Source organism: Clinocottus analis, unplaced genomic scaffold, assembly GCF_023055335.1.
Source record: "Clinocottus analis isolate CAN_PGR_092001 unplaced genomic scaffold, fCliAna1.0.p SCAF_18, whole genome shotgun sequence".
Lineage (NCBI taxonomy): Eukaryota > Metazoa > Chordata > Actinopteri > Perciformes > Cottidae > Clinocottus > Clinocottus analis.
Genome location: NW_027175909.1, coordinates 3,040,319 through 3,053,915, shown reverse-complemented (window position 1 = coordinate 3,053,915; position 13,597 = coordinate 3,040,319). Strand labels below are relative to the sequence as shown.

Genomic DNA, 13,597 nt, shown 5'->3' with positions numbered 1-13,597 from the left:
GGTGTCTGCTTCCTGGTTGCAGGGTGTCTGCTTCCTGGTTGCAGGTGTCTGCTTCCTGGTTGCAGGGTGTCTGATTCCTGGTTGCAGGGTGTCTGCTTCCTGGTTGCAGGGTGTCTGCTTCCTGGTTGCAGGGTGTCTGCTTCCTGGTTGCAGGGTGTCTGCTTCCTGGTTGCAGGTGTCTGCTTCCTGGTTGCAGGGTGTGTGCTTCCTGGTTGCAAGGTGTCTGCTCCTTGGTTGCAGGGTGTCTGCTTCCTGGTTGCAGGGTGTCTGCTTCCTGGTTGCAGGTGTCTGCTTCCTGGTTGCAGGGTGTCTGCTTCCTGGTTGCAGGGTGTCTGCTTCCTGGTTGCAGGTGTCTGCTTCCTGGTTGCAGGGTGTGTGCTTCCTGGTTGCAGGGTGTGTGCTTCCTGGTTGCAGGGTGTGTGCTTCCTGGTTGCAGGGTGTCTGCTCCTTGGTTGCAGGGTGTCTGCTTCCTGGTTGCAGGGTGTCTGCTTCCTGGTTGCAGGGTGTCTGCTTCCTGGTTGCAGGGTGTCTGCTTCCTGGTTGCAGGGTGTCTGCTTCCTGGTTGCAGGTGTCTGCTTCCTGGTTGCAGGTGTCTGCTTCCTGGTTGCAGGTGTCTGCTTCCTGGTTGCAGGGTGTCTGCTTCCTGGTTGCAGGGTGTCTGCTCCTTGGTTGCAGGGTGTCTACTCCTTGGTTGCAGGGTGTCTGCTCCCTGGTTGCAGGGTGTCTGCTCCCTGGTTGCAGGGTGTCTGCTCGCTGGTTGCAGGGTGTCTGCTTACTGGTTGCAGGTGCCTGCTTACTGGTTGCAGGTGCCTACTCCCTGGTTGCAGGTGCCTACTCCCTGGTTCCAGTTGTCTACTCCCTGGTTCCAGTTGTCTACTCCCTGGTTGCAGGTGTCTACTCCCTGGTTGCAGGTGTCTACCCCCTGGTTGCAGGTGTCTACCCCCTGGTTGCAGGTGTCTACCCCCTGGTTGCAGGTGTCTACCCCCTGGTTGCAGGTGTCTACCCCCTGGTTGCAGGTGTCTACTCCCTGGTTGCAGGTGTCTACTTCCTGGTTCCTGCTTCAGCCTAAAGATTTGGAAAATCTGTGGTTTCCCCACGTCAGCTACTGTAAAGCAGCATTCAGTGACCCCCAGGTTTTTTGAAGCAGGTGATGCTGTCACTGTGTCATCAGGCCAGGCGCTGCTTTGGACAATCAAATACAAAAGTTAGAATTAGGCTGGCCATTTTTTTAAAATGCGTCTTGAAATCTTTTACTCTTCTTCTTTTATTAATTGTGTTTTTTTTTCACTTATCACCTTCTCTGTCTCTTCTATCTCTTGTCTTTGTAACTTCTGTTTTGAGAACTGCTACGCACGTTAGCGCTCACATGCTAATAGTGGTAGCCTTTTATGTCCACATTCTTTGTACCAGGTCTCCGAGTAGAGCGATGAATGATTATGTTCTTGTGCCAAATCCATCCGTTCGAGGACCTCATCAGAAGACCGATGGGGTTTTTAAGATATCTGCGAGCCACATGTGGCGTGTGATTTGATCAGCAGCTGCATCCTGCCGTGCAGACTGTCATAGAGACTCATAACTCACTGCTTTAAGAAAGAGAAGTTGGGTTTCTGGAGGGTCTTAGGTCGAGGAATTCCTGCAATATAATTGAATTAGTAGAGGATGCTTCTCTGGAGAAGTCAGGTGGAAAACTGTAAAAAGCTCAGAATCTTGAGTAAAAACCTGAGGATTTGCACAGAATTGTTTATGATCTGACCTCCTCCGTCCTTTCCTCCACCAGACAACATCACCCACGGGTCAGGGCCGGTCCGACTCGCCGGTCTACACCAACCTCCAGGAGCTGAAGCTCTCTCAGTCCAGCCTGCCTCCCATACCCTCCAGCTCCCCTCTCCACATCCTAGGCGACTGGGAGACCCACAAAGACCTCAGCGGCAGGCATTTCTACTACAACCGGGCCACCGGGGAGCGAACCTGGAAGCCACCGCGCACCAGGGACGCCAGCGGCAGCAGCAGCAGCATCCGGGGAGACAGCCAGGGCACGGCGGAGAGCGAGGTGAGGGTAGGCTTGGATCCATTTGAGCTATTTTATCAATAAAATAGTTTGTCGTTTTAATCGTGAGACTGTGACTAAAAACTTGCATTGGGCAGCATGCAGAAGCCCCGAGAGGTGAGATTATAATTTTACTAGTGATCCATTTTTTAAGTCTGATCTTCATTGTTTTATCTTCATAACAGGTGTTTAATAACTAATGATCTTTCTACGTTACTTTGAAGAATTTTACTTTTTAGATCAGACACACACGTTATTATTTTTTACACTTGCCTCTCAGGGCTTCCGTAGCAGCATGGACATAGCACACACACACACACAAAAGATGTCACAATCACTCTATTATTGACAATTTCGACGCGCGGGAAACGCAGCAGGATGTGTGTGATTGTATGTGAGGAGAAGTCCAACTGAGGACATAAACTGTGTGTACATGTATGACTGTATGGCAGCCGGTGAGGATCAAACAGGCTGTGGTGATGCTGGTGTGGACCTCAAATGACTTTTAACACAGGGTTGTGGTCACTGTGGTAAGAGAACAAGAGTGCCTTTGATATGGGGAAGTCATGGTTTCCTGTCAGGTAGCAGAGTTCTTCCTCACGATCCAACACCGCCCCCATGTGGTCGTCTGCCTTGTGGTATTATACTTTGTGTGTAGTATTATTGGAATATAATCAGTGGTAACTTTATGAGTCAATGTTTAAACCAGTTTCTGAATCTCAAAAATTACGATCAGCCTTTGGATCAGCTTTTTTTTTGCATTTCGTCGACCAACAAATGTATATTACATGTACATGTTGTTTACAAAGACTCAATATTCAGTCATTTAGTTAATGAGGCGACAGACAGCAGCCTGTTAGCTTAGCTTAGCTTTGCAAGACTGTAAACAGGAAGAAACCGACCAAAAATAAAATAATGAGACCCCCAGAAAATCTAAAGCTCCCATATTAACACATTATCCTGTCGTATGTTGACTTAGCACAATTATATAATAATAATAATATTATTCCAGTTGTTGCTAAGCTAACTGGCTGCTAATGAACCACATAAAAAGTGTGTATCGTGACGCCCTCTGTCTCTTGTCCTCCGTCCTCCAAAGCCGCTGTCCTCAGAGGAAAACTGTCACAGCACCCACTCCAGTCTGTCTGACAGCCAGTACGGGTCGCCCCCTAGAGGCTGGTCTGAGGAGCTGGACGAGCACGGACACACGCTCTACGTCTCCGAATACACGCAGGAGAAGGTACGGTTTATTGAACACACACACAACTCAACTCCCGCGTGTCATTTGATATCCACCCCTGCAAATTCCATCTGCGTCAAATGTGCAGATTTTTATTTCCTGGATGCTGACGGCTGTTTTGTGTTGGCAGTGGATAAAACATGTGGATGAACAGGGCCGGCCCTACTACTACAGCGCTGACGGATCCAGGTCCGAATGGGAACTGCCCAAGGTAAGCTATGAACATATGATACGAACAGTTGTTGTCTTTTTGTCCTGGTCTCTGCACCGCACCCCATTTCACAGCAACGAGACAATCCTCTCACCTTACGTCACCCAGTGACACCTCTTTGTGTGACTCCTGCTGTGTGTCCTTAAGACTGCCCCTGTTAATGTAAGTGGATGAGCGTCTGACGAGCTCACGCCGGAGCCAAGTTTATGTTGAACCCCGGGTGACGGGACTATTACCGGCCCTTTACCTGCTAATCTGAATAAAGCGGTCCGTGAGTGGACGGTAGCGGGACATGGGTGCCTTCAATGGACGGTCCGAGACAATGCCTGGGCTGTAAGGAGAAGTCCGTTTGTCCAATGGTGCTGTGGATAGTGAAAGGAGAGGTAGGGAGAGGACAGATGCTGAAAGGGTGCTCTGCAGCAGCTCTGTGACGTCTGACAGCGCTCCTCTCTGTCTCCGCAGTACAACATCTCCCCTCAGTCCGGCGAGGTGCCCAAGAGCCGCAGTCTGGAGAGGAAGCAGCAGGACCCCATCGTCCTCACCAAGTGGAGACACAGCACCTACGTGCTGGACCTCAACGACAAGGTAAGATGCGGCAGGGTCGGAAACGCGGGCGCCCATGAGCTAACCACGGACCGCTGGAGTCTGATCGCTGTGGATACGGGCGCTCTTGACGCCGCAGGTTTTCTGGCAGGCTGTGCGTCTGCTCTTTCCATTACCTGTCTTGTGCGCGGTGGGGTTAATCCCCCAGTGCTAATGACACGTTCAGGAACAGGCTCACACCGGATTTGTCTGTCTTTTACTTTTGGGAGCCGTGCCAAAGGACGGTGTATTGTTGAAGGTCCATGTACGTGCACGTGTTTTAATGTCATCGGACAATGAAGGCCCCTCTTTAGGTCGTCTGTTCTGCATTGATCACGGCTCGTTTCAGTGGAGATTTAGGTGGCAGCAACCATTCCAGCAGACAGTGCTGTAGTGAGTTAGTACGGTCCTCCTGTAAAGTCGTGGCCCTTTAGACAAATCGTGGAATGAATGCTCTGAATTAAAGCGACTTTTAGTCACTCAACCAGACGCAGGCTTTTGCTCCTCCCAGAGTTATAAGGCAAAGCGGAAAAAACTACAAGTGTTGATACTTACAGTATGTATAAGTGTAAAGTATGTTTAAAATATTAAACAAAGTGGAAATGTTTACACGTCGATTAGATATCAAAGATAACTCAACACTGTTCAACAGGTAACAAGACTAGATGCACATTCACTCATCTCTGCGTACAATACAAATATTAAATAGAATCATCTTATTTTGATTTTTGATTGGCCTGTCATCTGTCTTTGTTTACTTTGCATTAGGTTACACACATATGTCTGTGTGTGTATATGTATATATTTACACATATGGGTAACCTAATGCATATATGTATGTATATGTGCGTATACATATGTCTCTAACTGAGCAGCATGATCTGCTTGGATTGGAGACGTTGAAATAGATTGTGTTGTTTTCCTCTTCAACAACAAAGTCTTGATGACCCTTAAAGGAATACTTACAGGTTGTATGAGGTTCTTGTCAAGTAAGGACGCAAAGCAATGTGCCGGTACTGCTGTGGTCGGGGAGAGCAACAATACTTATGACCCGCTCTAAAAACAACTCCATATCAGTCTGTTTCTCCAAAAGCAGGAAACACTTCAACTAAGTGTCTCATTCAGCCCCACTTCAAAACATCCGGACTCTCCCTTAAGACGCAAGCAGTGTGCTTCACGTTCTGTTGCGTTTATTCATGGACAAATTGTGTATTTTCGAGCAAATGATTTATATGATGTATTGTATCCACAGATTATTGTTATTTCATACCGCCTCATGAATGCCTGCATCTATAAAAACACCATGCGCTCAGTTTGCACAGCAGGTTTCTCAAACAAACTGTTATCACAAACTTGACTTGTCGGATTAGTGGAGGGCCCATTTTTAAATGTAGAGTTTCAGATGCAGCTTTCATTATCCAAGTGTTCCCACATGTACTGTTTTAATAACAGCTCGTATGCCTTGCTCTGTCAGTGACCTGACACTTCAATGAACAATTCATCTTTCTTTAAAAGACAGACAAGGTTCACGTCCATATTTTGTTTTGGAAAAGCTTAATAAACTCTGTGGCATACATTTTAAGTTTATTGGGGGTTTACAGAGCGGGTAAACCATCTGGGGGCTAACTCTGTGGCGGTTTCGTTGCAGTTTTCACTCAAACTCTGGCGGTTCACTTCCGACGCCCCCAAGAGGAGATTTGGTCTCTCTCTTTGCCGTCATAAAGTTGGTACCCCACAGAGCCTCTCCTCTAATCAACAGACGATCGGCGCCGATTGCCCCGGCAGCGTGTCCCGTAGAATCTCTTGTTAAATAGCCGTGTTAATCTATGATGATCAAAGCCGTGCGTTGACTCAATCATCTGATAATCGTAGAAACAACCGGGAGGAAAGCGGCCTCTCGATATGAATCTCTGACTCTGAAATAACTTCCGTCCAAACGCTCCAACGCATGCTGTGTTCGTAAACATAGATCCTAACTTTCCTTCCCTTCATCCGTGCCCCTTTGACCCGACCTTGTGATTTCCTCTCCAGGCTCCTGATCCGCCCTCTCTTCCTCTCCTCCTCACTAACCTCACTCTTTGCCTTCACGTGTCTCGTCGTCCGGTAGTTATTAGCGACTCATCATGTTGTGCCTCTTGTTGGCAGGAGTGTGCTCCGGCGCCCAAGCAGAGCTCTCCAGACTCTGACTCCTGCCCATCATCTCCTAAGCACCCCTCGACCGTTAGTAGCCCTTCTTGCAATGCAACGCATCATCATCCGCCTAAATTCAAATATATAAAACGCATCTCTCTCTCTATTGCATTTGCTTCCTCTACTCTGCTGCATGCCACATCTGTTTCCATCACATCTAACTTCATATCACACCACATGCAGAAATTCCCTTTGCAGCGGTTAGGGCGCCCTCTGCTGGTGACATTTGGACATGAAATCAAGTCCCATTTGCTTCTCAAGCTTCAACGCGTGTGTGTGTGTGTGCGCGCGCGTGTGTGTGTGTGTGTGTGTGTGTGTGTGTGTGCGTGTGCGTGTGCGTGTGTGTGTTGCGTTCCAGCGGCTTCTTACCTGTGTTTGTGTCTCCTCAGCCCTCAGAGAAGTGCGGAGTCCTCAATGTCACCAAAATCACAGAGAATGGAAAGAAAGTCAGGTGGGAAACGTAGCATTTTTTTTTTAAGAATCCATAGACTCGTCTGAATCTCGACACATTAATGCAATGTGTTTTTATCGTGCCTTACAGGAAGAACTGGACCTCCTCGTGGACGGTGCTGCAGGGTTCCTCCCTGCTCTTCGCCAAGGGCCAAGGGGGCAGCACCAGCTGGGTACGTTTACCCATCAGCCCCAGGGCGCTCATGTTCCTGTGACGTTTCTGAGCTTCATTTCCTTTTTAGCGTTTAGTGTTCATCTCTGTGTTATTTCTCTCTCTTCCCCATTTGCCACCCGCCCTGTGAAACGTGTCCTCCTCTGTTCATTGCTTCTCCTCTCTCCTCCTGAAGTCTTACTACCGCAGCGGCTCCATCCCCGAGCTGCTCCTCACTCTCCTTAGCAACTGGAAGCGCTCGGTCAAGCCCCGCCCCGCTGTCTCCTATGTGAACTGTAGGCCTGTGCAGGCTGCCGCTGTATGTCCTCTCTCTCTCTCCCTCTCTCTCTGCATGCGTGTGCTCCTCCTGTCTGTCACGTCTGTCAATCACTCCTGCTTTAACTGACCGGGACTCTGGGGTGTGTGTGGAAAAGTTTGTTATTAGCTAAAGAGGGCTATTGAGCCCTCGGTAGTCGGTGGAGACCAAATCCGAGCTATAAGGAGAGTGAAAACTGGACTAACATTAATGAGGTGGAAACAAAACACGACTCCCAGTGCATGCTAATGTGTCTGTGTGTCTGAAGTGTGTAAATGAGTAACAGCTGGCTAACGTGTTCACCATAACATCTCTCCTGTTGGTTCAATTCCCCAACAAGCTGTAAACAAATGACATGAGGCAGGCTTAAGTTGGAAGTTTGAAATCCTCTGAGAGACTGTTAAGTAGAATTCAATTTGTATTTATTTTCTTGATTTAGTCAGAAAATGTCAAATATTATATCTGTACACTACTATTCAGACGTTTGGGGTCATCCAGACAAATGTTCAGTTCCTTCATAAGTTCTTGCATGGAACAGCTTTCACGTCTAAAAACAAGAACAGACCGGAGAGTTTCACAGGAAACTTCTCTTTTCTGGACATTTTGAGAGTAAAATGAATCCACAAATGTGAAGCTCCAGATACTCAATGAGCTCAAATGAAGGCCAGTTGTATAGCTTCGAGGGTTTTCTGTCATCCGTTATTCTTCTAAGGCGATGATCAAACACAACGTACCACCAGAACACTGATAGATGCTGGAAACGGGTCTCGATACACCGATGGAGATATTTCATTAAGAAGCAGACGTTTCCACCTAGAATTGTCTTTTACCACATTAACAATGTACAGAGTGTATTTCTGATTATTTTAATGTTATCTTCATTGACAAAAAGTGATTTTCTTTGAAAAATAAGGACATTTCTAAGTGACCCCACACTTTTGAACAGTAGTGTACAGATATGCTTCTTTTTTTTTCAAAATATGGCAGGAGAGACGGACGGCCGTCTAACCAGCATCTTACTCCAAAACATGTGCATTTAGATTTCTTTAAAGCTCTGCGTGATAACCTGACACGCAGCTCACTGGCCTGAAGGCAGGTTTACAAACTGCAATCACAGCGCCACTTATGATGACATGTGACAGTAATTATGCAGAAACAATTATCACGTTGTTTTTTTTACTCAATGTTTTGGAAATGTTCAAAATGACATCTTGAAAGTCGTTGAAATAGCTTCAATTTAGTTTATTATTAAGAGTTTAAGCAAAAGTTGAAATGCACAACGTATAAATAACAACAACTAACGGTGTTTTTGCTTTTTGTGTAACTCAAAAACTAAAGACGTGTGTCTGAGCGTGTGGGATCGGGTGCAAACGCGTAAATCTTCCTCAAACAACTCACACGGTTTGGTTGATTCCAGAAGTTTGGGGGCAACCAGTCGAAGCCCGAGTTCACCGTTGATCTGCGAGGGGGGTCGGTGGATTGGGCCTCCAAGGACAAGTCCAGCAAGAAACACGTCATCGAGGTACCGAGCCCACACTCTGATCAAACTCTGCGTGTTTAATGGCGTAAAAAAAACAAACGACTGACGCAGACGTTTGCTCCCTCAGCTGAAGACGCGTCAGGGGACGGAGCTGCTGATCCAGTCAGAGATCGACAGCGTCATCAACGACTGGCACCGGGCCCTCACGGAGGCCATCAACACGCATGTGAGGGGGCGTCTCTCATTAGCCGGTGTTTTATCTGCTCTCCCTCAGCGTCACCGCTTCCTTCCTGCTGCACGCTGGCTGCCGCTGATGGGCCTTGACGTGATGGTTGAGATTGGTGGTGGGAGCCAGTCCACAGTCAGTGTTTGACTCCAGGAGATGGAGTTTGGAGAAATGAGCAAAGCCATGTTCAAACGTGAATGTTACATTCAGAATATTTTCACAGCTTTCTCTCGCTGTCTGATAGAGCTTTTTGACGCGGAGCTGAAGACGTTATGTAGAATCTCTTTAAAGTGAGCAAGACTTTATTGACAAAAACAGTCTTTTTCCCTCACAGAAAAGATTGTTTACTGCTGGACAGAAAAATGGTGGTGAAAATATTCTAAACAGACCGAACACATGAACTGGTATAGATTATTTTAGGTGTCTAAAATACGTCCACATCAGTACAGCACTTTGCTCCTGTGCTGTTTCTCCATCTACTGTGGGAAATACACAGACTCTGGAGAAGTACCTCCTTCAACCCCACTTCACAAAACCCAAACTGTCCTTTTTTCAAACTTTAGTCTTCTCCGACTTGAATCTGAGTGTATCTAATGGAGCTTTGTGTCTCCTCCTGTCCAGGCCTGGGAGTCAGACGAGGCCATCGAGGAGGACATGCCGGAGTCTCCGGGAGCTGAGAAGCAGGACAAGGAGAAAGACCACCGGGACTCCAAGAAGAACCGAGGTGAGGCCGTCAGGAGAAGACGCACTGCTTCTTGTTGGTGACTCATAGAAACACACTCACGTGTTCCTCGTCTTCCTCAGTGATGAAGACCTCCGTGAGCATGGACTCATCGGACCAGAAGAAAACCCGGCTGAAGCTCAAGAAGTTCCTGACGCGCCGACCCACCTACCAGGCCGTCCGAGACAAGGGGTACATCAAAGGTACGCGGGCCGGACACGTCGTCCGCTGGTCCCCACGTGCGGACGCGTGTCAGTGTTTGAATACGCGGCGGCAGACCGCGAGTCCTCGCCCGCCCGCCGCCACGAGACTGGTGAACAGTCAGTGATGAATGTGTGTTTGGGGGTTCACAGATCAGGTGTTCGGCTGCAGTCTGACCAGTCTGTGCCAGCGGGAGACCACTTCAGTACCAAACTTTGTCACAATGTGCATCGACCACGTGGAGACCACAGGTATGAGCAGCTTCAAGGCCAGAAATGTGTTTCATAAGTCTTTTATTTGTCCAGCCCTGATAACATTTGTCGAGTAAAAGATCCAGTTCTATCTTAGAGGCTGAGATTCCCAAACACGTTGCTGGTTTGGTTCGTTTGGTTTAAACACACCTCATCATGCACGAGGCTCTGTGACATCGAGGTGCTTTTGAATGTCAGCCGGGGTTTGGATCCGTACAAATGTAGACCTCGATTCCTGTGGACATCGTGCTCCTTCTGTTGGCTTTAACCCGTTACTGTCAGGCTGCGACACAGACAGACGATGGCAAAAGAGCAGAATATTCCCACATAAAGGCAGACTACAATTCAAGTGCAGCTAATAATTTGTCAAAACTTCAACAGGAATTCCAGTAAATAATGTACCAAAACTCAGAAATGAATTAAATGGATCATCACTGATGATCAACGATATCCGATCCAGATATGAGCGTCTGTGTCGGTGCTTCATGGTATCCAGAGTGAACTCCTGCGGCATCATTCTTCATGACATGACCAAAGAGACAAAAGTGCTTCTAACATGCAGATTATTGTTGGTGCGATATATTTTAAGTATGATGATTTCATCATCTGAAGTCACTCTGGAAAGCGCTCTTTGAATAAGATGAATCATTAATATATTGTCTGGTCTGTCATGGACTCTACTCGCTGCTCCCGTCCCTCTTTACTCCTCTTCTCCTCCTTCTTCTGCAGGACTCGACGTCGACGGCTTGTACAGAGTGAGCGGGAACCTGGCGGTGATCCAGAAGCTGCGCTTTGCCGTGAACCACGGTAGGACTGCAGCGGGACTCTGCCCAAACACGCCTCAGACACACCACGTCCCTCACGGGGGAACTGAACAAACACACTCGTGGGTCACAGACTGACCTCGCGCACTCTTTGTAACATCCTCTTTTTTAACCCTCCGTCAGATGAGACGATGGATCTGAACGACAGCAAGTGGGAGGACATCCACGTCACCACCGGAGCTCTGAAGATGTTCTTCAGGGAGCTGCCCGAGCCGCTCTTCACGTACGGATCCTTCGACGACTTCGTCGACGCCATCAGTGAGTGACGCGGGGCCCGTGTTCAGATGCACCATGACAACGTTTAGAGAGGGATCCTTTTTGTGTGTGTGTGTGTGTGTCCCTAATGTGGCCACAAGGTGGTGCTCTGCACACGTGCGCTCATCCACCGTTTCTCTGCTGCAGAATGCCCCGACTACAAGCAGCGAGTGAACTCCATCAAAGACTTAATAAAGAAGTTGCCAAAACCCAACCACGACACAATGCAAGGCCTCTTCCAGCACCTGAGGAGGTAAGAGAGAAAAGCCCGTGGTGATATTATACTCTCATTTACACCGTTAGGAAGAACTGGTCCCAACAATATTATTACATCTAGACGCTTTACTTGGAAATCTCCAAATCTGTCAGGAACATCGATTTTATTCTTTACAAACTGTGATCATACCTTGTGATTCCACTCGTGGCCGAGTATTGAACGTCTATATTAGTACACACTCAAATGTGTCTTTATTAATGAACAGTTCTCAGGCTTTTGTATGTACTGACTTCCTGCTTATTTGACTATTTTATATCTTCAGTTCTTTTACATTTACACTGATGTATTTTGGCCTTTTTTGTTAAATAAAATCTGCCTCCACGAGTCCGACGGCTGACCCTTCAACCCTGCAGCTCCGGGCTCTCGGGGCATGAATGTCTCTGTTTCCATCTGCCGCGCAGCCACAGGTTCAGGGTGTATTCTCAGCCCGCGGCAACATCATACGTTCACAATGACATTTGCCTAGGTTTCCAATTTGCATTTATATGGCGCCGTGTTTGCTGTAATTCAGTACCTATGAAGTGCTGTTTCTCCAGGAAATTTATAGCGTGACATTCAGTGTATGGAGTTCTACGTGGATTTAATCTTCTTTCTTTTTTTCCCCTCTCTCTCCCTTCCATGAATATGTTATTGTTTTGTGCATCTGCATGCGAGGATGTAGATTCTATTTAAAAAGGCTATTATGCTCTAGCCTGGAGCGTTCGGTGGTGTTAGAGGGTGTGTGTGTGGGTGTGTGTGTGTGTGTGTGTGTGTGAGTCGTGAGGCTCAATCTCAGGCCCTAAAGATGTGTGCGAGATGAAACCCAGAGTTGTCAAACAAACATACGCTCAGCTAAAACCATTTCTGACGCATCCCATCTTCTTAAAACCTTCCCGTGTTCTCCTCCCCAGGGTGATCGACCACGGCGAGGCCAACCGCATGACCACCCAGAGCGTGGCCATCGTGTTCGGACCCACGCTGCTGCGGCCCGAGACCGAGACGGGCAACATCGCGGTCCACATGGTCTACCAGAACCAGATCGTGGAGCTCATCCTGCTGGAGTACGAGAGCATCTTCGGCAGGTAGAGGCGCCCGCTCGCCGCGGGACGCCGGGCTCCTGCTCCTCCTCTTCCCGCCCCGCTGCCCTCTTTTCTGTGACGCAACTGAACATTGCTGTGGACCAAGCACACGGGAGACAAATATAGATATATAATTTACCTTCATTGACAGTTTACGAAAAGCGTTGCACTTAAGGAGAGGAAGATTACAAAATAAATAGATGAAATATGAAAAAAAAAATATGAAATTAAGGTGTACAGATTTCACCCCCCTTCTCCATCCGGACTCACGTGGACCGTGTTGAGAGTGATGCCGTGGTGACGCGTGTACGTCCGTGTGATGTGGTGGATTCCAGTATTCAGGTGTTTTCCTCCCCTCATACACTGGATCCCCGTGGCGGCCTTTGGCTCCCGGGGCGAAGGGGGGGGGGGGGCGTGGCATTATTATCCGAACCGGCGACCTCATCACTTCCCTGAAGGAGTGAGCAGAATCTGAACTGGATCGGGTTTTCTGTACCGTGGAGCTTCTTTTTTTTTCTTTTCTCATTCTTCTGTGATGTGGTTTTCGGATCAGGTAAAAAGAAAAATGATATCAGTGTTAACGTTAACGGACTGTCTTTTTGGCACTTGGATGAACTGGAGTTACCGACCGTGTCCCCCCCAAACTTACCTTAGTGACATCATCCCCCCCCTCCTCCTCCTCCTCTTCCTCCCTCACGCCCACTTCCCCTTCCAACCAGTGTTAACCATTAACCTGTGACCTGAGGACTTGAACAACAGAGGACAGACCCCTCTGTTTGTGTGTGTGTGTGTGTGTGTGTGTGTGTGTGTGTGTGTGTGTGTGTGTGTGTGTGTGTGTGTGTGTGTGTGTGTGTGTGTGTGTGTGTGTGTGTGTGTGTGTGTGTGTGTGTGAGTGAATTAACCTAAGTGGAAAAACAAACCTGAGCAGAAGCGTCCTCGTCTTTGTACAAACTGCGTGTCGTGTCGTCTTACGTGCTTTTGGTGAAGTTTCTGTTCAAGCTGCCGGGTCCTGGTCCGCGCTCCTCACAGAGCTCCTGATGTTACTGGAAAACAACAACGTGGATTTCTTTGGGACCGCGACGCCACCAATATTTTTTTCCACGATTGTGTCCCTTCT

General features: G+C 48.0%; 1 protein-coding gene across 13 annotated transcripts in view; it reads left to right on the top strand.

Moving 5' to 3' along the window:
* The window catches only part of arhgap12b (Rho GTPase activating protein 12b), a 50,700-nt gene extending 37,373 nt beyond the window's left edge, over positions 1-13,327 (top strand). For 3 of the 13 annotated variants that reach the window (XM_068581646.1, XM_068581647.1, XM_068581659.1), the window contains 17 exons: positions 1,778-2,056; positions 3,147-3,287; positions 3,418-3,498; positions 3,961-4,083; positions 6,226-6,300; positions 6,660-6,721; positions 6,812-6,893; positions 7,068-7,190; positions 8,605-8,709; positions 8,795-8,893; positions 9,515-9,617; positions 9,698-9,817; positions 9,968-10,066; positions 10,796-10,873; positions 11,014-11,148; positions 11,293-11,398; positions 12,313-13,327. In XM_068581646.1, coding sequence (XP_068437747.1) covers positions 1,778-2,056; positions 3,147-3,287; positions 3,418-3,498; positions 3,961-4,083; positions 6,226-6,300; positions 6,660-6,721; positions 6,812-6,893; positions 7,068-7,190; positions 8,605-8,709; positions 8,795-8,893; positions 9,515-9,617; positions 9,698-9,817; positions 9,968-10,066; positions 10,796-10,873; positions 11,014-11,148; positions 11,293-11,398; positions 12,313-12,487 — 1,986 coding nt within the window. In that variant the 3' untranslated portion in view covers positions 12,488-13,327. The remainder of the gene's footprint in view (positions 1-1,777; positions 2,057-3,146; positions 3,288-3,417; positions 3,499-3,960; positions 4,084-6,225; positions 6,301-6,659; positions 6,722-6,811; positions 6,894-7,067; positions 7,191-8,604; positions 8,710-8,794; positions 8,894-9,514; positions 9,618-9,697; positions 9,818-9,967; positions 10,067-10,795; positions 10,874-11,013; positions 11,149-11,292; positions 11,399-12,312) is intronic. The other 10 variants (XM_068581650.1, XM_068581649.1, XM_068581648.1 and 7 more) reach the window with 10 other exon arrangements.
* Positions 13,328-13,597: the final 270 nt, after the last annotated feature.